Below are 23522 nucleotides of genomic sequence, written 5' to 3' on the forward strand. Positions count from 1 at the left end.
GTACCTCACATCGGGAAATTATGTAGCTACATATCCTAAGACTCGAATGCCAAATCTCAGGTTAAGCTAACTTACCCCTTTTTCAAGTGAGTCAAGCACCTGTGGTTGTTTTGTTAGTCTTCAAGAGTCATCCATGCCGCCACGCCTTTGATTCTTTAGATTTTTCAAAAGTCTTCAAGCTTCATCCCGCAACTAGCAATTTTCTTTAGTGAGTGCACTAATCTTCCCATTTTCTCCATGTATATCTTCAACATCAATAATGAAATTTCTTGCACTGATCTTCAAATGTCATTCACATATCTTCAATCTTAGGTTTTCTTCCACGCCATTGCCTAGTAAAGAATGTAGAGTAAACTTTGCTCTCATTTGAATATTCAAGGAGGGAAATTTGTTGCAGTTATCATTTAAGCACATAATTTTTTATTATATAGAGATATTTTTTTATTAAAGTCAATTCTATTTTAATTATTATTAAGTATTAAATATAAGCAATTTTTTATTAAAAATTTAAATTTAGATTCGCTACATTATAAACTCTTGTTTAAACACATGTAAAGGATTTGATTGGTACTTTTTTTGTTGTTTGGATCAACCTCTGTTAGAAGTGGTGGAAAAAGACAAGAACGGTCTTATACTGTGGACTAGCTTTGTCATCATTTTTTATTAATGCATGCTCTCACTTTTGAATTTTGTTTAAAAAAAAAAGAAAAAAGAGCCGGAAAGGTGATCTGCAAATCGGGTGACGCAGGCACAGCGCACTGACCACGCGTGCCATTCCCACTCGCTTGGCACTCTCATTGCTTTGATTGTTAACTTGAAGTACATGACATTCACTCATTACCATACCTGTCCTCGACGTGACTCCTCATCCCTTCCCCTTCTTTCACTTCTACTTCTTCGCCACGTCATCACCCTCTGCACATGATGTCATTATTATCCTTTCGAATACGGCCAACCCGAACCACATTCATTGAGCGTGCGTTTTGGTTTCAATTTGTTGAAAGTTTATTTATTAAAAGTTTATTTAATAAAAATTAATTATTATAATAAAATTTATATTTAAATATATTTTAAAAAATTTAATTTAATATATTAAAAGTTTTTAATTTGTAATTATAAAATATACTTTTAAATATATAATTATAAAAAAATATTAATTTATGATGATTTATAATTTTTATTATACAAATATAATATATTTAAAAATTTAAAAAATATGATAAATATTTTAAATAATATAAATTTTGATTTATAATGCTAAAAATTTAATCTCTAGTTATTTATATTTTTTTTAATTTATAATTTTAAAAAATGTGATGAAAATTTATAATTTTTATTATATATTAATACTAAAAATTAACATGATTAATTATTCAATTTATAATACTAAAAAATTGATACTAATTATTATTATTGAAATGATAGTTTTATTTTTAATGAATTAATTAATTTTTAAATAAAAAATAAGAGATTAAACTTGAGATAATATAATCAAATAATATTCTATTTTTTAAATTCACTTTTCAAAAGTTTCAAATAATTATGTTTTAAAAATTTACTTTCAACTACTGTTTGAATATATTTTTAGGATGTATTTTTTTGTAAAATATTTTATTTAAATAACTTTCAACTTTGTAAAAGTAAAATTTTGCTTCCTGAGTGTGAAACGGAAAAAAACTAAACGGGCCTTAATAACCTATCTGGATTAAAAAAAATACGTATTGTATTAGGTTTAACTTATTTTTAGATTCGGCCCTCTAAGTTATACAGTACTTATTTAATTTTTTTAAATTTTAAAAAATAATACAGAAATGAAAAGTTTTAATATTAATATGATGTTTTACGAATGGTTGAAAAAAATGCGCCACCAATATATGAGATTAATCTATTCCATCAAGACTTATTCCAAATCCACTTGTCTGGTTGGGTTTGAGTTGGCAATAACTCCCTCCATTTTTAATTTTTAATTTTTATGTTTTAATAAATAATATGGGCTAAATATACTAACCCTAACCTATTAGAATTAAGTCATTTAATTGTGAAGTTCTCTAATTCAAGTTAAAAATATTTATTTTTATTCAGGTCAACTGTTCCAACACAGCTCTTAGTAACAGTGGGCTAACTCGTAACGTGCCCTATATTTTTAACTCTAATTATCATCACTTAGCATCATATAAAAACAAATTACATAATAAATATTTCCTCCATTCAAAAATGTAAAAGCATATTTTAAAAAATTGAATGTTAAAAAATATAAAATATTTTTAATCTTTTAAAATATAATTATTATCTTTTTTTTTAAGTGTCTCTACTAATAATAACTTTATATTTAGTAAAAAGTGTTTGATAGAATATATATAAAAAGATATGATTAGTTTGAAAGTAAGTAATTCTTGTATTAAAATGTAATATTTAATTAAAAATATTTTATATTTTTAAAAGGAATGAATATGTTTTATATTAGTATAAATTCTTATTCTATGATCGGATTTTAGCTGTGTGTGAGTGTCCATATTTGGGACTACTTGGCATGTGATGGATGATTGGGAGAGTAGGGGGATATCGCCCACGAATCACTTCCCAACAAACAGCTAAGAGCTATCTAATCAAACAACCCACATAATGTCATCTATCATCATAACTAGAGCAATTTTTTATATGGCCAATTTTAGTCTTGGCTTTCTCCTATTTTGGTTTGGTGACAAAATACATTTAAGTGATAAATAAATGTTTGAATTTTTGTTAAATAAATGTTTATATTTAATGCCTAATAGTATTAGATTATCCCCAATAAAAAAACACATGTGAGAGACAAAAAAATACTTCTTAATAAAATAAATCAAGAAAAGGTATAAAAATAACATAAAATCACAATGTTCATGATTTGCTATAAATACAATAGATTGCATCTAAGCACTTCTCTATGTAACAACTTAGGTAGAAGTGATTTATCGTTATTTATACTCTCAATACTCAGGGGAGAAAATTTCTGCTACTCACAGGCCCAACTCCTTGTCCTCTGTTTGGAAAAAAAAAAAAAGGACAGACTACGTAATTTTGAAATTTGTACAAATGTACGGAGTATGGACCTGTTGTGTTACTCCCTCCAAAATCCAAATTATAACATTTTCTTTTTGTTTCAAAAAATATATGACATTTTTTAAAAAATTTGCTTGATTTAAAATATGGGATATTAAATAATTTTTATAATTATTTTTACAATTATACACATACTTCATTTATTATCATTCTTTTTTCAAAAATAATACATTAGAATTTCAGATTTCATTATTAAGGCACTTTTATATAATTTTTATGAGGGTATGATTGAAAAATTATCTCAAATTTAATACATTAAATTTTTATATAATTTTTTAAAACTGTAAAATAGTTATCAATATTTTATACCGTGATCAAAAGTATTTATTACTTTATTCATCTTAATTTATAAAATATTTTTAGAAGTGTTTAATATTTTAAAATATAAGACATTTCAATAAAAATAATGCTTTTTTTGTTAAAAAATATAAAGTATTTTTTGAGGAGTTAGATATTTAAAAATATCAGACATTTTTAATCTTTTAAGGTGTAGTCATTGTCTTTTTTTTTTAAATGCCCTTATGATAGTGACTTTACATTTATTATAGGGTGTTTAATAGGGGTAAAAAATAGGATTAGTTTAAAAGTAAATAACAACTTTATTAAAAGTTAAAATTTAATTAAAAATACTTTATATTTTTTAATGAAAAAAATATTTCATTTATTATGCTTTTCCAATATATAACCCTTTGTTCATTGTTATATTTTCTATCTCTATTTAATGTTTTATCAAAAAATTATATTAAATGAAACGCATTTTTTGTATATTTATATTTACATTTAAAAAAATAAAATTATATAATTTATTTAATTAATTTTAATGATAAGTATAATTTTATTAAAAGAATATCTTAAAATTTAAGATGAGAAGAATTGATGGATGACAAATTTGGGAAAATGGTACGTGTAGCCGTACGTGTTAAGTATGGTGGGAATGCATGATCGTTGACCAGATTTCAATACATTTAAGTTGGACGGCTTGGAATCTCGAAAGGACAATAAAGGACAAGCCCCAATAGGCTTTTGTACGGCTCGACCTGGATTATATTGTCATTCCACTTCCCCGAAGGGGCGCATTTCCCGCCTCCATCATCTTTTTTTTTTTTTTTTGGGTGAAATTTTCTCCCAGTCTTTAATCCTTTCACTGTTTTTTTTTTTTTTTTAAAACAATTCACAGACGCTCGTCCTTAACAACTTTGGCTCGCCCAACAAAAATCCTTTCTCCTAAAAATGCCAACTCCTTCTTCCAACCTCCGATTGGCAAGACGTGGTTTGCGTTAACCAATTAGCAATCCATATTAAGATGTTGAAAATTTAATCTGCTGATTTTTACAATCTTTTTAATTTTAAATTAGATTACTGTAATTTATTTTTTTAATTAAATATTTATTATTTGATTTTTTTTTGGCCTGAACCATTATTTGATATATTAAATGTGTTAGTTTAAATTCTCGAATTTTTTTCCTTGTAAAAAATGAATTTGAAAACTTTTAATTTTTATTACAAATTACATAGCTTTAGAATGAATTACAGAGTTTTTATAACTTAAAATTTTGATAATTAGGTTATGTTTTCTAAATAATTTTTATGGACATAAAATTTTTATTAAAACTTTAATATAAATATTAAATAAAATTTTCTACAAATTTTAAAAAAATTTATATTGAAATTTAATTATGTATTAATAATTTTAGTATTAGGGGATTAATATATTTAATCAATCAAACTATAAGGTTTGATTAAAATAAAATAAACTATATGAATTCAATTTAAAATTGAAAAAAAAATTTGATTTGCAAACTAATTTTTTGTTGGATTAATAAGCATTTTAGATTCTAAACTAGTGTACGAATAGTATTTTAGATCATGAATCTTAAAATGTACAAAAACTTCTTTCAATTTTTAAATTTCAAATATTTGAAATCTCACCATTAATTTAAAGAGAACGGCCATTACTTTTATAATTTTGAAGCTTAGTAGCATGTTAATTTTTTACACATTTTATAAGTTTAGGGTTCGTAATGTTATTCATGTAATAGTTTAGGGTTTAAGATACTCATTAGTCCTTTTTTCTTAATATATTACAATAAAATAAACTACATAAACCTAATTTACATACGAGAAAAATTAGAAGAATTTGTAGAGTAATTTTTTCTTAATATATTTATAAAAGTATTAACAGTTCATATTCATAAATTATGAATATCCCAGAGCTTATTCTAATCAAAATAAAAAATAATAGATGTATTAAAATTTTCATATCTAGCACCAATACTTTCGAATTAGATCTGAGCGAGTATATGATTTCCGTTTTCCAGAAGGGAGAAAAAGACTCGAACGAGTATTCTTCATTATAGGTTCAAATGGAAAGAAATGGTTTCTAGGGATCGATTAAGCGAACATTTTTTTTATGAATCGTTAATCATGGGTGTCAAAATTCCACGTTGACAAAATTATTATATTTCTAAATTATCTAATTATTTATTAATGACGTGTATAATGCTTGAAATGAGGTTACTATACCAGCACTTTTGATAGTTCACATTGATTTTAGAGAGGAGACTAATCATGTACTGCCAATTAAACCAGCCAATAATAACTAATAAGAAGTCAAAAGTCCGCCCTCATTTGTTTTCAGAACCTCTGGTTGAAATTAAAAGTAAAAATATCAATAAACACATAGCTCAACTAGTGAGAAATTATGTTAGTTTAACTAATAATTTTGAGTTTGAGTCCTAAACATACAAATGTGTTAATTACTCTATAAGAGAGTTTTGCCACTAATGTGATCTTACTCAGCTAAACGAGAATTAGGTATACATCAATGTTAAATATTTATTGGAGGAGCTTTGTTGCCAATGTGATCCTATCTAACTTGGCTCATAAATAATGGATAATTATATATATAAAAAAGAAATTAAAAGTAGAAATATTTAATTTAAAGAGGCAATTTATAACTCTTTTTAAATTTTATTCTACAAAAGATATAATTTTTAATCTCTAAAATTTTTAATTATCCATTCAGCCTAAATTTTTAATAAGTCTTTAAAATTTGACTTATTAAAAACTTAGTTCTAATAGTTCATCTGAGGAGAGTTGAGTTTGCAATTTGGCCAACTTCAAATACCCATTAAAAGAGGCATTTAGTATTTAGTATTTAACTATATCTTAAATAAAATTACTTTTAATAAAAAAATAACTATGCACAATAAAAAAATTTATTAAGTTAAAGAATTATATGATGAATTGAATTGTTTCAAGTCAAAATAATTATAAAAATTTTATTGTTTAAAGTTTAAAAACTGAATTAATAATTGAAAAAAGTTATTGATCAAAGTATACATTTTCCGTTTATTCTACTTCTTTTTCCTTTTTGCTTTATAAGGTCTTTTTCTGAGGTTGGGAAAAAAGATTGAGGCAAAATAAGCCCTAAACGCACCCAATTTTTTTAAAATGTTATGGAGAAACCTCTTTAAACAATCAGAAAGAAAATCTATATTCTTTTTAGGATGTAAATCCAAATTGTTTTCTTATTTTTGGCTCATTTTCATTGATTTTTGTTTTTATGATTTTCACTAACATAGTTTTTTCCTTTCCTTTCTTCCCCTCTGCCACAACTGACCTTTTTTTTTTTTTTAGTTATTAATCTTTATGTTGCGACACTTGCCAACAAAATACAAATTTAATATTTTTTGGAAGTTCCCTAACATTACAATTTACAAAATGAGTAATAGTTACACGAACATAACTTTTACAGTATTATATTATTATTTGTAACATATTTCACAAGATCCTTAGACATAACTCAAATGATGGTCATGGTTATACCTTCAATTGAATCAAGCAAATACATATTGCCTTTCAATCAATGAAATACATACAATCTATACTAAATCATCCCGTGCCATCAATAGTTACATGGTAATGATTCAAGTTTCTAGAAGAAAATAACAGCATAATTTCATAATTTGCTTGCTGGTGATAAATAAAAAAAATTAAATATACTAAAAAGAAAAAAATAAAATTCATGAATTTTGACTTGAAATTGACGTTTACTCCAAAGAAAAAGAAAAATAAAAAAAATAAAATAAAAGTAAACTGGGGTAAGTGGGAGAGTTGGCCGAGTCTTGAAGTATAATCATCGTGCATGCATTTAGTGCCTCATTCTTTCTTTGTTTCTTTCATTCTTCTTTCTTATTCTGCATGCACACGCCTCCTTTCTGTTCCCCTGCTCTTCATCAGCCGCTTCAAGCTTTTCCGGCCTTCGGTGATTCACATTACTTACTTTTCCCCTGCCCTTTCGGATCTGATTCTTCCTCATCATTCACTTTCTGAATGTGAATCGGCGAGGTAGGCGCGTACGGCTGCGCCTAATTTTTTTTTTTTTGACAAATTACCGGTGAGTGCGCTGCTTCTTGTCAACTTACAGTGCTACTAATGCGAGCTTAAGGTTAGTGTTTGACTGCTCGGCCCTTTTATCGGTGTTTTGCGTTTTGGATTTGGTGTTCAGCTTCGTCAGTTGGTGAGGTTCTGATTGGGAATTGTTAGGGTTTTCATCTCTTGTTTTCTTGGCTCGATGCAATGGAACCTGAAGAATTGAGTTTGAAAATGGTGACAAGAACTTGCATGAATGCGGCTTGTGCCACCTCGACGTCGGTTCAGTGGCGGAAAGGATGGGCTCTGCGATCCGGCGAATTCGCCGATCTCTGTGATAAGTGCGGGTAATATGCTCTTAATTTCGTATTGATATGTGTAATAGATATGTTATGGGATTGTACGGACTGGGCCGGTAGATATTAGAAATTTTGCGGCTTTCTCATTATCTATTTTTAGTTCTTTCATTTGCTTTGAACTCATTTATTTCGTTTGTTTTTATTTGATCCAAGTTTAATAGGGCGTGATATTCACGTCCTTTGTTTTAATTTTTGGGTTCTGAGCTTTCCGCGGCTGCTTGATCTCCCCATATATTTTATAAAGGTGCCGTGGTGCTAATCGATAGGGTTTTTTTCCCCCCAGTGTTTCTGGACAGTGTCCTGTTCTATTTCACCTTATAAAATTTTCTGATTTGCTGAATAAATGGCAAAAAACGGAAAATATTTATTAGTGATTGCCTAGAAATAACAACATTTTCCCGTATGAAAAAGGAACATCACGGATAACCACTGAAACAACTGGGTATTATAACGTTGGCCACCTGAAGCACAGAGGAATGCGCTATTCAGTCGTTCAACTACATTGTCAAAAATAACCTAAGTACATAATAAATAGTTTAAAGCAATAAAAACATTGAGGTAGATCACAAGTGGTTTTAATTGACTTCAAATCATGCACATAATTATATTAGCTGTGACCAACTTCATCAATATTGCATGTGGCCTTGACTGAATTTAAATTGAATATTGAGAATGACAAGTTCACAGTCATATTCTTCATATTTTTCGTTCTCTAGCTCTGCATATGAGCAATCTACATTTTGCTGTGTCTTCCACTCAAAAGATTCTGGCTGGAGGGAATGCACCTCATGTGGCAAGGTAGAGTAAATTAAAGAAAGTTACATTACTTTCAAGCACCCTGCTTTCTGTCTTATTGAAATATTACACTGCTGTTAATAATCATGTATTGTTTATTATTGGCAGCGTCTTCACTGTGGATGCATTGCTTCTCGGAATTTGCTTGAGCTAATAGATACTGGTGGTGTAAGCTGCATAAATTGTGCGAGAGATTTAGGGCAACCTGTAAGATAAATTTGCTTTTCCAGTTATTTAACAAAGTATATATGGTCACCACTAGGAAAAGAATGCAACATTTTCCAATTCCCATTAATCTTCACAACTTATACGAAGTTATAGATTCATGATCCAGATATTGAATTGTAATCCCCTTTTTTGGGCTGCACCTTGCTTTATCAAAAGGTTGGTTGGATAATTAACGAGGAGCACTAAAGATTTCCCTTGATCATGGCATTGATGATTCTATTTTAATGACTTTTGTGTGGGACTTGCCACCAAATATGTTTATTGTTTCTTGCATCTAAGACTATTACTTATTGGTAAAATGTTATGCTTCTGGAATTGATAATCCTTCTTTTGTAGAGTTCAACCGTTGAAAAGCCTGATGGATTTGGTACATCAAAAGTTGAAATTGGAACTGAACTACAAAGCTCATTGGTTTCTAACCAATTTAAAGGAAGCAATGTTGAGAAAGTGAGAGGGGCACGAGTAGGGGATTATGCAGAGAATGATGGGCTCAGGATTTGGCTTCAAACTCATAATAGTGCTACAAATGCAGTTTCTATGCGATTAAAACAAGAAGCTGTGCCTTTTACTGGGGAACATGGAAGCACTTCGATATCACAATTCCATCCAGAGTCTAATGGATCATCTAAGGCTGTTAAAGTTGACAACTGCAAGACAGATGTAGAAATAAGAGATATGTATGAATCATTTGCTCAAACAAATCTGAGTATGACTCTTGGTGCTCCTTTAGGAAATTCAAACTCATTTCACAATGATGTTTTTGATGAGAGGGAACATAGCAAGACATCATCTTCAACATTACCAGGGCCCAGATCTCGCCATCTCTTACCCAAGCCCCCAAGGTCAACCCTCACCACAGGCTTGGAGGCAAATGCAGGGATGGTATCTCAAATTCGTGTTGCCAGGCCACCTGCTGAAGGACGGGGAAGAAATCAGTTACTCCCCCGTTATTGGCCTAGGATCACTGATCAAGAGTTGCAGCAAATCTCTGGAGAGTATCCATTAGTATGTTTGTTGGAACTGTTAAATTATTGGCAGGATACTTCACTTAGAATGATACACCCGTTACTGTTCTTCTTTTACTCTTTAACCTGAAATACTTTTTCCTTAACCATTGTTCATGATATGTTCAAGTTCAAATTCAATCATTGTGCCATTGTTTGAAAAGATGCTAAGTGCAAGTGATGCTGGTCGAATCGGTCGCTTGGTTCTTCCAAAGGCTTGTGCTGAAGTAAGTTTGCTCAAGTTTGCATTCAGATTTTTTACATATTGTTGTCATTTCATCTAAAACATCAACCAAACTATTTCTTACCCTATATTTTGAGTCTTGTAGTTAGTTAGAACTGAATGAGGAAGTCATTATGCAGGCATATTTTCCTCCTATCTCTCAGCCAGAGGGACTTCCCTTACGAATCCAAGATGTGAAAGGAAAAGAATGGGTATTCCAGTTTAGATTCTGGCCAAACAATAACAGCAGAATGTATGTTCTAGAAGGGGTAACACCCTGCATTCAGTCTATGCAGTTGCAAGCTGGGGATACTGGTATGTTTTATTGTGCATTGCTCAATTTATTGACATAGATGTTTTGAGAATGGGTAAGCTATATGGACATTTTTTCCTTAAAAAAAAAAATACAGTTTGTAACAATCACAGAATTTGGAAATTTTTATGTTCTGCGTTGGTCTATCAGTGTTTCTTCAAAAGTCTTCCTTTGGACTGGACTCTCCTTTTGTCAAGATAGCCATAAAGCCTGAAGGGTTTTTCCCTTGCATTGCCCTTCTCTGAACCTACTGTGTGAAACAAGATGCATGTCCCTATCAGAAAAGAATTGAACATCTTTCAAGATACTAGTGGATATAACCTTTCAAGATACTGGCAGCTTACAATTTTATTCAAGTTCCATGTTTTCTTCCTCTTATAAATATGCTTGTGAAGTTCATTAAACATCTTTTGCTTCATTTTCTCTTTTAGAAAATGGAAGTCTTATTTGACAAAAGTTGACTGCCGTGAGCTATGTACTGTCAACATTGCTCATCAATCTCCGAATGGCCTTTGTTTGATGAAAAGTTGATTTTATTGCCACTTCTAACATTGTGGAGACCCTCTGTTGTGTTTTTATTTTATTACTACATTCTAGGGCTCAAAATATTGATAAAAAAAATATTTTCATAAAAATGCAGTGACATTTAGTCGTATGGACCCTGAGGGGAAACTTATAATGGGGTTTCGGAAGGCTGCAAATTCTTCTGCAGTGCAGGTAACAGCCACCTTCGTTTCATACAGAAATGAAAAAACTCAAGCTAAAGTATTTTATATATACTTTTGGCAAAAAAATGGGCAAAACAGCCATATAATATTCAGTTGCCTATGGAACAGGAACCTCATCCATCTAATATTCCCAATGGCAATCGTTCAAGTGAAACTTCCTACCCTGGTGTTTATGAGAATTTACCTGTATTAAGTGGCTACTCTGGTCTTCTTCAGTCATTAAAAGGAAGTTCGGAAACCCATCTAAATGCACTGTCTAAAAAGTGGAATTCAGCTTGTGGGGACATGAATTGGCATAATATTGAGATGCCTGGAGGCAGGAAGAGAGAAGGAATGCTTCTGCCACCAGCACTGGCTCCAGAGAAGAAAAAGACTCGAAATATTGGGCCAAAAAGTAAGAGATTGCTTATTGACAGCCAGGATGCACTGGAGCTTAAACTAACCTGGGAAGAGGCTCAGGATTTGCTTCGCCCACCACCCTCAGTTAAGCCAAGCATTGTCATGATTGAAGATCATGTATTTGAAGAGTATGAAGTGAGTAATTTCTTGACAAAAAAATGTGATTCTTGCAAATTTTATGAAATCCACACATTTTATTGACGAATTTCACGGATTTTTCCATTTTGGTTCTCACGTATGCAACAATATTAAAAAGAAGTTGATGTTTGTGTCCCCCCACCTCCAAAATTTGCTTCAAATAATCAAGAGCCAAGTGGTTTGTTGTTGTGACTTTATGAATTCTTTTGCTCTCCAGATTATGTCATTCAAGTGGTGTCTAATAGTTAGATATTTATGGCAATTATGATGTGAAAGAAATGTTCAGAAATCAGTGCAGCTGCATAGCATTAAGTTCAAACCTTTCTTTTCAGTTAATTAACTATTAAGCTAATGAAAAGCTAAATGAAATTATATAAAGTGATCTGGTGCCCACATCAATATATGTTCAGACACTAGTAAGTATTAGATTATATTGTTTTAGTCTCTCAGTTCATATCATTTGTTTAAGGCATGATAGTTTGTTTTTGTATGTGTGTGTGGGTTGGGGGGGGGGGGTAAGTCTGAAGCTTGTGAAATTGAGCTTTTAAGTTATATTGATGAACTTTTTTCTTATAGAAAGTATCTACTTAAAGGAAATACATGGATAAAATAAAACATATACAGCCTGTTCAAAAGGATCTGGAAGAGTTGGCTTGTGAAATTCCTATACATGGCTTCTTGCAGGAACCTCCTATCTTTGGGAAGAGAAGTATATTTGTTGCCCGGTCAACTGGGTAAGATGCATATTGTTGCCATTTCTGGTAGTAATCACGAGTGTCTTGGTTTTTTTTTTCCCCTTACCATTATCCCTTTCACATGTATGTTTCTATTATTTTTCATATCTTTCTTTTTCCAAGTTGTGCTAATACAGCATGAATTGGTGGATTAACCTTAGGATACATGAACAATGGACTCAATGTGATAGTTGCTCAAAATGGCGAAAGTTGCCTGTAGACGTGCTTGTTCCCCCTAAGTGGACATGTGGGGACAATTCATGGGATCAGAGCAGGTGGGCAGAAGACCTGTTAGCGCAAAGCAGTTATTAACAAATCATGTTCTTAACAGGACCTTGATGTTTTTGCAATGTTGTCAACAGGTGTTCATGTTCTGCTCCCAGTGAACTCACCGCTAGGGAACTAGATAATCTTCTGAGATTAAATAAGGGTATGTCTCCAGTTATTGGATCTCTCTAAATGTATACGGTGCATATAGTCTCCACTGCATGGTACATTCTTGAAGAAAATTGTTTCATCAGTGTAATCGCTGTATCTATGTAGCTCTGTATGATCGCAGTTTCACTAGATGGTTACAAAAAACATTGCAAATTTGCAATCCTGTTAGCGTGAAAGCATTTACTAACATAATGCGTAGATTTTCATTGGTGAAGAAAACTATATATGGTGGTTCTTCATTCGTGGAATGCATCGGGTTTTGGAAATTATAGTGAGTTGAATAAATTGTCGATCACACATACACAAAAAAAGTTGCAAGTGATTAATTCATAAAACGTAATCAGCGGCCTGATGAAGAATATGAAAACCCATTAGAATTACAGATTCGACAAATCATGCTTTACGGCCAGGGAATGTTGGTTTTTATTAATAAATTCTGGATTGGTGATATTTCATTCATCATTTTTGTATAGAATTCAAGAAACAGAGAATGGCGGCTGGCCACAGGCTGTCCTTGGAGCGGCATGCATCTTCTGGACTGGATGCTTTGGCTAATGCTGCGATACTCGGAGACGATGCAGGTGACTCTAGCAGGACACCAGTTGCTACCACTACAAAACACCCTCGGCATAGACCTGGCTGCTCCTGCATTGTCTGCATCCAGCCACCTAGTGGAAAGGGAAAACACAAGCCTACATGCACCTGCAATGTATGCATGACAGTTAAACGCCGGTTTAAAACCCTGATGATGCGAAAGAAGAAGCGTCAATCTGAACGTGAAGCAGAGATTGCTCAGAGAAATCAGCAATCGTGTGGACCCAGGGATGAATCGGAAGTAGAAAGTACTTCTAGAAATTTAACTCCAGCTGATGGTTCTGAGACTGAAGCACGGGTACCAAACGAGTTGGAATCAAGAAGTCAAACCGATGTGGCTGAAACCAGCAAGGGACAGTTAGACTTGAACTGCGATCCGGATCGAAATGACATGCAGGCTGGACCCAGCAATGCTAGCATGATGAGTCTACTTCAAGAAGCAAGTCTCCCTCTGGAAACATACCTGAAGCAAAATGGTCTTACTAGCTTAGCATCAGAGCAACAAGCAAATTCAGCTTCCAATGTGCAGGCACAGACAGCTAATGAGAAAGAAGGGAGACATAACGAGGATTGCAGTGCCGCTTCTGACAGAGAGGAGCGAGAAAGCAGCCATGAAGAGAACAGTGGTCAAGACAAAAGCGAAAGTAATCCCCCTTCATGAAGTCCTTACCTTTCGTTCATTTTCCTTTCCCGTTTTCCTGCAATTTGCTACACAAGCTAGCTTCTTACGTGGGGTTTCAAATTTAAAGGCTGCTTCATTTGGATGTTTATATGTTTTCTTGCTTTGCCGCATATATTTTGTATCCTGTGGCCTTGTGGGAGTGTAAGCCAATAATTATATGTGCCGAATCTTGTGTTTTAGGCTGTAAACTGCAGTATACTGAAGCAAGAGCTTGAAAGGAATCATTTACAAGTTCATTTGTCATTTGCCATAAACAAGTGTCTAAAAGATCTCAATTGGTTTCGACGAACAATAACAAGTTTTAACTTATCATGTGAGGTTAGCTATGTGATTGAACGATGCCATTATGCTATATTATTAATCACGTTTTTTAGAATATTGTTAATCAAGAGGTATTGTTCAACAATTTCTGTGAGTGCTCTCTAGTCTTCCTCTTTCATTAGCTAACACTGACAGCATAATGCCCATAAAAATTCACTATTTAAGCAAGCACAAGGCTCACAAAGCATCCAATATAGGAAGATAGATGTCAGCAACAAATCTATGGTTCATCAAAATTTGCATGCAAAAAATTCGTAGTTATTTTTGTAAACATAGGAAACTAAATAAAAGAAAAAGAACATAATCTCAAAGCAAGAGGAATGGATGAAAAGAATAAGAATAAGAAGTACATGTCATCCAAACTTTCTTTTGGGTGTTGCCCCGTGGCCTTGTTCAAACATCCAACCCTGGAAGAAATTAGACAGAAAAACTTTCCAGACCTTACACCGAATTTGATAATACCACTTGCTATATATTTTGTGATTTTGTAATTTATATTGATATTGATTATTGATTTAAAGAATTCTGAACTATACTGGTACTGTTAAATTTTGAGCTACATGACCTCCAAAGACAGTGACTTTCAAACCAAAAAAGGGTCTGATCCTGACCATATATCATGAATAATGTAGCCAGAGACTACATTAAATCTCGTGTTCTTTTTTCACGTTTGACTCCATATTTTTTCACCATCCAATGCCAGTCATCGAGTCACGTCGTTACTTGAGTTGTTATCCCACTTCTCCATCTTTTCAAGCGTGGAATTAATTTAATCATTAAAAAAATGCTTCAAAAAATAAATAATAAAAATAAGATACAAAAAAGATTTAGATCTTTGGAGAACTCTAATGCCTTTGTTGATGAGAGCAGAGAACATGTACCTGTGTACATAAAAGTAAAAGGGGAAAATTGTAGTACGCAAAGATTGAAAGGAAAGAAGGATGGAGAATATCACCTTATGAATTTTTAATAATCTTTCCACTATCTACAAAAGAACATCCTATCACCATAATACTGTAAAAGGTGGCAGAACCGCATCTTTAATTCTTTATCCGCTATGAACTAGTGTAATCACATCAATGAAAAATTTAAAAACAAACGTTATAGACAGTCAGTATCCTACAACACTAGCCCTCCTAGACGCTGAGGAAGATGACTTCTGGCTTAACTGCCGATCAAGCTCATCCAAAGACAGCATGGAGGAACACCCTCGCAATGGAAGCAAGTTGGGCCCACCAGACCATCTTGGAGGTGAACCAGATGGTAGTGTTCCTGAAGGCACTTGTGGTGATGGAGAGAGACTCATCTTAAGACTCGGTGATCTTGACATCTGTTTTCCAGAAATCGCAGCAGGCTCTTGCAGAGGAAACCGAAGTGAGTACTTCATATCCTGCACCATTTTCAGATGCTCAACAACAGTTCTCATGGTGGGTCTTTCAGATGGCTCCTTTTGAAGGCATCTTAGTGCAATATCAGCTATTGTCCTTGCTGCTTTGGAAGGAAAGCGACCTTTCAGTTGAGGATCCATGATCAAGGACAGTCGACAATCGTCGGCTAGGAAGGGCCAGCTCCACTTGACTAAATTTCTCTCTTCCTTGGGGTGACGGCTATCCAGATTTTTTCTTCCAGTCAGTAATTCCAGAAGAAAAATGCCAAAGCTCCAAACGTTGCTCTTTGGAGTTAGCAATCGTCTTTCCAAAGTCTCCACTGATAGGTTTCCCACCGCCTGCACATTAACTAGTTTATGAATAGACTGAACGGAAACAGAACTTATGCAATTATCCTCCGGGACAGAAATGAGAAATTTTGAAGCACATGATGCAGAAAATATCAGTTTAATGTATCAAACAGTTTTAAGGTTTCCTAGACGACTTTAAAGTCTGTAAAACAGGAAATTCATCACTGAATAGTTATGGTGAAGGACTTCAGCTTGGAACTAGTAGTGTTGGACAACAATACCAACTGAAGGATGAAAGGTATAAAAGAAAGTTATTGGCATTCAATGAGATAAAAGAGCCTGGGAAACCAATGTTATCAATTATTAATAAAATAATATAAAGAAGGAAAGAATTGGTGCAGAAATCATCAGTGAGGTTCCATAGGCTGAATCTTTTCCCAACTTCATTACTTAGCTACAATTTCCGCAGGTTCTTAACCAAAACTGCTTAATATTATCGGTGCTAAATTTTTCATCATTTTCAGCAATGAACTGAATTGTCAAACACTATGAAGTCAGAACTTACAGATGAACTGCTAGGAATCTCTTCTTCAGGAATATGTCCAACACAACCATATCCCGAAAGCTTTGCACTGAAATCTTTGTCAATCTGTATGTTGGCTGTAGAAAACTCATTATACATTGCCTGAAGATATGACGAGTTATATCAGAAACAATATAAACAAAGATACCACTTTGCCAAAGTAGCAAAAGAGGGCTAATAAAACTAAAAATATAGTTGCATAAATGATTGCATGAAAAAAGACTCACCAAAAATACAAAAAATAAAAAAAAAATACCTGGAAGGGCCCTTCTTCATGCAAGAAAGTAAGACCTTGGGCAGCACATAAAGCAATTCTCATTCTTGTATTCCAATCAAGTGGTGGACCATCAGATCTCCCATACAACAAGCGGTCCAAGCTTCCATGAAAGAGCCTTTCATAAACCAACATTCTCTGTTCTGAACCCTCACGAGCATGATAACCTAGCAATTTGCAGAGGTTTGGATGTTGCAAAGATGCAATAATGTTAACCTCATTTATGAATTCCTTGAGGGCCTGAAAAAGAGAGACAGCACTACAGAACTTCAGAATTTCATTAGGTGCTTTGAATTTCTTGAATCATAAAGTCAGCTTAAGGTTTCCAATGATTTATAATTACAACTGAAACCGCAACATAGCAGCTAGTTAACATTATTTGGATTCACAAAATAACATAATATGGAGGACAAGAGGAAAAAAGGTCGGACACTACACAAAAGCAAGTCAGGTGCAGACTGCAGAGTCCTATCTAATGGCCAGCACTTCAATGCCAGTTGAAAATTTCTATGCCACAAGTATTCATGCCCCATATATGAAAACTACAGAGAACAGGATTCTGGCATTTCTAGGATGAGGCATAAGGCATTAGTTCTTTTAGTCATGCTAAGGCGCATATATGCTATTAAGATATTCTATTGGCAACTGCTAGGCATGCAGCTAGAAGTACTTCCGTTTGGAGAATCAAGTACCTGAGTAGAAGGGTGAAGCCGAGTGACAGTAGCTTCAAAAGTTTTTGAACTTGAAACATCATCACCAAAGGAAGCTTTATACATGGTAGAAGAAAGACTTTCTGACATGAATCGATCTGAAGAGAAATTGTGGCAAGCAGAAGCAATTTCCTCGAATGGAAAGTTTCGTAGGGAACTAGCAGGTGGCAGTGGCAAAGGTCCAGAAGCATATAGAGGACCAGAAGCATGTAGAGGACCACTAACAGTCCCTAACTTAAAGCTGCCTGTAGCCTTCAATGCACCACCACCCTGAGGAGATGGGAGAGGTAAGGGTTGTGAAGTGGATACACGCTGCTCCTTTATCAATCCAGCTCGGTGTTTTGACTCTTCTTGTTCCTCATACTCAACTGACACCAAAGCATCTTGTTCTGCTGCATCAAGAGTTGAAGGAGCGGATAATGCTCGTATTCTATTTTTTGTGATTTTATTACAAGGTTGAATGGGTTTCACTCTTGTCTTGAAACTAGGAGGTGCAGACTGCAATGATCTAGTATGAGTTCGAGGTTCGGGCAATATGGTTGCTACTCCATGCTCTTTATGATTGACATGTTTTATAGGGATGATCTGTTCAGACCTTTTCTTCTTACTTCTCAAGACAGAGAAGCACCTCATCCTGCACGCAGAACTCAGTGATTGCGTGGAAAGGTCTACTTCTGCCAAGACAGAATGAAAAGAGAAAAAAAATCAGACAACGGAACAAGCTTAGTTCAATCAATCAAATTTTGACAACCAACGAGAAAGGACTTCAATGTAAGTTTTCCAAAGACATCATTTTGCAAAATTTCACCAACTTATTCTGAGAAGAAAACATAAGTTAACGTTTTCTAACTCTATGATGACCCGGGAATAAGTCCCATATCAGCCGGAGGTGAGACACAAAGCTCCCATTAACAGTGAGAGGTTCTCCCCCTTAGATGGCTTTTAGGTTTGACTTTACCTCAAAATCATATGGGTGCCAAACTTAACAATACGATGGTAATTATCGAATTATGAATGGAAACAAATAAAATCTATCTCTCGTCTTCTATTTTATTTCCATCTGTCTTTTCATTCCATTCAAGTCAATACTTGCTCCCAATTAACCCCAACGCTTCGGGAGCAATTATGCTCCCGCTATCCGCAAATCACCATGAATAAAAATTAATCAATTGATCAAGTAGAAATCTCCTTTCCATGGTTGCATCCATCACATTCTCAGGAACAGAATAATAGATTATTTTAATTTGCCATCTCATTGGCCCATCAGAGACAACAGAATTCAAGGCGGGAAAAAAATACCAGAACCGAAGCTGCCTAGCAAATTCACAATAGAAAACCAGCAAATTACGGTAATCAAAACGAAAGGAAGAAAAGAATCAAACCTTTGATGTAGCAGGTCGCGGAAGTCAGGAGGGTTAAGCTATAGCCGGAGAGGAAATGGTGAAATTGGAAATTATGGTTTTGATTCGGAGAAGAAAAGCCCTTATGCAGTCAAAAAAAGCCGACGGGAAAGTCTGAGAAGTAAAGATTTAGAGAGAAAACGAAGAAAGAGAAGTTAGAAGAAAGTTGAACATTTGAATACAAAAGAGAGTCAAAGAGAAATGAGCAGTGGTCAAACCTGCCAAAGACAAATTTAGTTTTATTTATTAATAACAAATATATAATTCTTATTATTTTATTATTACCATAGATCTCGCCAATTTCCTTTTGACCATTTTGTCCCCCACAGTATTTTTTCCGGTTCACGTTTTTTTTATAGAATGCTTAGGAGTATGAAATAATTAACTACAATCAAATTATCAACGAGATTTGTTGATATTGTAGAATTAGAGTGCTTTATAGTGATTAGATGTCGGTGCATTCATAAAAGTTGAGAAATGATTCGTATTATTTATTCGTATATATGTCTTAAGTGGATATCAATTAATGATTGATTATTGATTATATATTAAAGAAGGGAGAATATCAGCAAAAGATCTTGGAAGCAATTTAATTTCATAAAAAAAATACTAGCAAGTAAACATTAACTGATTAATAATTAATAAAAAATTATTGTTTTAATAAGTGTCTAATTTGTTCAAATCCTTAATAGATATAAATTTTTCAGAGGTTATTTATTGATATTCTCCCATTAAAGAATTGGTAATAATATTAAAATCTAAAATTTATCAAAAAGTTATGTCCCAGATAGAATGATACTTTTACTTTTAAAGAAGAAATGAATGACAGTTTGATAAAATTTTCTAATACATATATATAATTATAATTATAATTGTCGTATTTGTTTAAACCAGTCAATCATAAATCATCAAATGTTAGTGAACAATAAAAAAAAATTTAAATAGCATTGAAAAAATTATACGGAGAAATGTTTGTTTCCCTCTGCTTCTAGAGAAAAACGTGTAGATTCTAGTTGAAGACAAGGATGACCTATTCGGTAAATTCACTAAGGGGCATTGGAATTTCAAGGAAGTACAACTCCATTGATGAAGTGACAGGCTGGTCAAAGTTTAAAATCTAATTATTATTATTATTATTATTGAAAAAGCAATCTGGGTCAAACTAATTGCCTTTCAGGCTAACATCTCCCGTCCGCGTTAGCAACTGGCAGTGAAATCTACGGCCAAACGGCTTCCACGTTCGACCTTTATTTTCTAACATCAACAATTTTACACAAAAAAATTCAGTTAAATTCAACCACCCTCCATTATTTCAAGGAAAGGCCAAAAGTCAAACTTTTTTGCAAAGAACTTTGACCGTAAAATAATTTCTTTTGATTAAGAGTTGCACACGTGGCGATTTTAAATGGCCGAATTAGATGCACCGCATCGTCTCGTCTCCATCTTTTGATCTTCTGACTAACAGATTCTTGCTCATCTTCATCGGATTCAGACGAACAAACCCCACACTCGTCAGAGACTGAAGAATCAACCAGAATGCAATCTATTGTTGACGAGCAATGTTCTGGTTCAGGGTCAGGCCTCGTTTTGGCCGCAATCTTCTGGTTCAGGGTCGACCATTCTTGCTCGTTTTGGACTGAAGAATCAATTCCAGATTATCGCCCATGGCTTTAATCTTCTGGTTCAGTGCGTGGGAAGTTCTCACCCTGGAACCCATGAATTGAGAAAGCTCTTCAAAAACTTGTTCATCGAAAGAAGTGGGAAGTCAGGCAGTTGGACTAGATTGTGGCAGTTGGAGGCTTAGATGCTGAAGTAATTCCATCTTGCAAATGCTTGGGGAAAGCTCAGTTAAATTATCTCAGTGATTGAGTGTGAGCTCTGAGAGATTTGGGAAGACCTCAGACAAATCTGTCGTTTCCCCAATCCACATTATCACTATCAAAACCCTCAAATTTGGCACTCTATCAATGAAAGGGGGCAAGAAGAATTCACTGGCGGAAAAAGATGGTGAATTTTAGTGAAGTCGCAAGGAGAACCTGCATAAGAATTTTGATGCGGTCGAGCGGAGCCGTGGCGGTCTTGACAGCAGTGCCGACGACGAAATGTTTCTGGGCCTTTGCGACGCGAAAGACGACGAGGTGCGAGCTGCTCGGATCTGGAGAGATCAAGCTGTGGTAGGTGGATTGATAAACTACATTATTTCCTTCATTTTTATTTTTTTTATTCTTAATTTTTGGCGTTTATTTTGAATATTTTGAACATTTTAAATATCATTTAAATTTACTGGTCTTGATAAAAAAAAAAGTATAAACGACAATAATTTTTGAAAGAATTAATTTGACACATGAAAATAATTTGAGCAGCACAAAATTAGATTTTTACATGAGATATTTGATAATTCAATGTGCAAAGCATAAGTGAAAAATAAAGAGGAGTTCAAGACAAACTTGTCAACTCTTAATTTCTTATTTTATTTTTAAATTTTTATCTTAAAAAAATTGTTATAAAAACCTCACTGTCAAATTAATTGCTAAAAAGGAATTCGGTACTTTTGGAGGAGGTCAATTGTTGGCATTAATTATTGAAGGTTAAATTATATAAATGCCCTTCTTATAAAAAAAAAAAGCAAAAATGGAGCAATATCTTTTGCTGTTAATATGTCACGAGATCTTTCAATGTCAATAATTTCATATTAACACTCAATACGAAATCCTTCAATGTTAATATGTCAAAGAAGGTCATATGAAGGGGTCTTCAGTTATATATGCAACATTTTTTTTTATTATATGCATTTAAATTTTTATTATATGCAATAAAACTTTTATTTATTTGAATAATATCTTTTGATAATCTGAAATTTTTTAACTTAAAATTATTTTGAAATACTAGAAGCAAAAATTTTCAATTATATACAATGATTCTTCCACTATATATATTTGAACTTTAATTATATGCAATAAAATTTTCACTTATTCAACCAAGATTTTTACATATTCAAATATTACTTATTAATTTTTCTTATAGATATTTTTGAAAGCACATGTAATTTTTCTTTCTAGATATGCGATCGGTCTTCAATGAAAAGTAAATTTCTTCCACATTTTCAAGTAACACTTGCATATTTGAATGTCATTCATTAATTTCTCTTATGAATATTTTTGGAGGTCTATGTCATATTTGTTCCTCGATATGCGACTAATCTTTAATGAAATGCATATTTTTCATATATTTAAAGAACACTTTTTTATATTCAAATAAATGGAAGCCTATTTGCAATTCCTAGAAGTGATATTCATATATTCAAAATTGATATTCTAAAAATGTGATTAAATATTCTACAAATTTACTTATTTTTCATGAAAATGCCAAAAGGATATTCTTAAAATGCAAACACATTCTTAAAAATTGCTCATTTTTCATTAAAATCTGTTTAGATATTCTAAAAATCAAGTATTAGAAATGAAACAAAGTCCGTAAACAACACATTGAACAACTTTATTCCTTCACGTTGACAAAATGCATGGTTCATGTTTTACATTTTAAATATAGTCTAAAATAATTCTATTTTACATTCTATGTAGCAAAATGATTAAACATCAACAAATATTCAATTATAAGAAAAATAACAGCTGAAGCAAAAAATTAAACATGTATACAAATAGAAGTTATAAAAAGTAGAATTCCATATCCTTAAATGTCCATACACATAGTCATGTATGCCTTAAAAATGAAAACAATTTCATAGACATAAACATTTGTAAAAGACTCATCCTAATCTATTTGTAACATCCTCAAAATTTAAGCTTGATTAATTAAGCTTCATTAGAGTAATTAAGTTTATTAGTGAGATGTGTGGCCAGAGAGGTTTAATGAATGTGTTTAGTTGTAATTGCAGCCTTAAATGCAAATTCGAGGTGAAGTCGGGTCACTCAGATATGAAAGAGGAAGAAAATATGAAGGAGGAGGTTCTGCACTGCACACCGTGGCTTGTGGTTCATTCATAGCAATGCACGTGAGTGAAATAGTCAAGATAGGCCTTTTTATGCCATGCACCATGGCGTATGATGCGTCTACTTTAACATGTAGTCACTTTTCTGCAGAAATAAGAATGTGAAACTTGATGCAAAAAGAGAGAGAAACAATGGATAAAATGAAAGATACGCAAGAAGCTCTATGAGGGCTTGGAGTTTGAAGCATTTGGAGTATTTTGAAGCTTTTAAATATTAGAGGTAAGTTTCTCAAGCTTAAATCTACCTTTCTTTTTCTCTAGTTAGAAAGTTAGGATTTTATTAATAATGGTGTTCAGTTCATAAAGGCTATGAGTTCGAACTCATTAACTTAAATAAAATACATGGGAATTGTTTAAACTATTTAAACCTAACATTTATGAATCTATGTGTTTTTGGTCATTGGAGGTCATAAATATTCAAAAATTCACCATTAATGAG

The 23522-nt window shown here is 32.9% G+C and overlaps 2 protein-coding genes across 5 annotated transcripts; one reads left to right on the forward strand and one right to left on the reverse strand.

Annotated features, from left to right (window-relative positions):
* The first annotated feature begins 7262 nt into the window (after window positions 1–7262).
* On the forward strand, window positions 7263–14351 carry LOC129290586 (B3 domain-containing transcription repressor VAL2). Of its 4 annotated transcripts, none has more exons than XM_054927391.1 (13): window positions 7263–7549; window positions 7648–7820; window positions 8549–8630; window positions 8736–8834; window positions 9192–9850; window positions 9978–10086; window positions 10223–10397; window positions 11036–11112; window positions 11232–11657; window positions 12345–12394; window positions 12556–12669; window positions 12757–12824; window positions 13306–14351. In XM_054927391.1, the coding sequence occupies exons 2-13, from the start codon at window positions 7681–7683 to the stop codon at window positions 14085–14087; spliced, it is 2781 nt and encodes a 926-aa protein (XP_054783366.1). In that variant the 5' UTR covers window positions 7263–7549; window positions 7648–7680; the 3' UTR covers window positions 14088–14351. The 4 variants fall into 4 exon arrangements, with proteins under 4 accessions (XP_054783366.1, XP_054783369.1, XP_054783367.1 ...); XM_054927394.1 differs by having other exon boundaries at window positions 7694–7820; XM_054927392.1 differs by having other exon boundaries at window positions 7263–7498; window positions 7610–7820.
* A 1003-nt stretch (window positions 14352–15354) lies between these two features.
* On the reverse strand, window positions 15355–19232 carry LOC129290588 (probable serine/threonine-protein kinase PBL1). The gene is made up of 5 exons (XM_054927395.1): window positions 19057–19232; window positions 17657–18348; window positions 16947–17204; window positions 16673–16792; window positions 15355–16155 (listed from the first exon to the last, which is right to left on the reverse strand). Exons 2-5 carry the CDS (start codon window positions 18305–18307, stop codon window positions 15541–15543), a joined length of 1644 nt encoding a protein of 547 aa, XP_054783370.1. The 5' UTR covers window positions 18308–18348; window positions 19057–19232; the 3' UTR covers window positions 15355–15540.
* Between the last annotated feature and the right edge of the window lie 4290 nt (window positions 19233–23522).

The sequence above is a fragment of the Prosopis cineraria genome, unplaced genomic scaffold (genome assembly GCF_029017545.1).
Source record: "Prosopis cineraria cultivar Desert tree isolate PC_DT_omini unplaced genomic scaffold, ASM2901754v1 PC13, whole genome shotgun sequence".
Classification (NCBI taxonomy): domain Eukaryota; kingdom Viridiplantae; phylum Streptophyta; class Magnoliopsida; order Fabales; family Fabaceae; genus Prosopis; species Prosopis cineraria.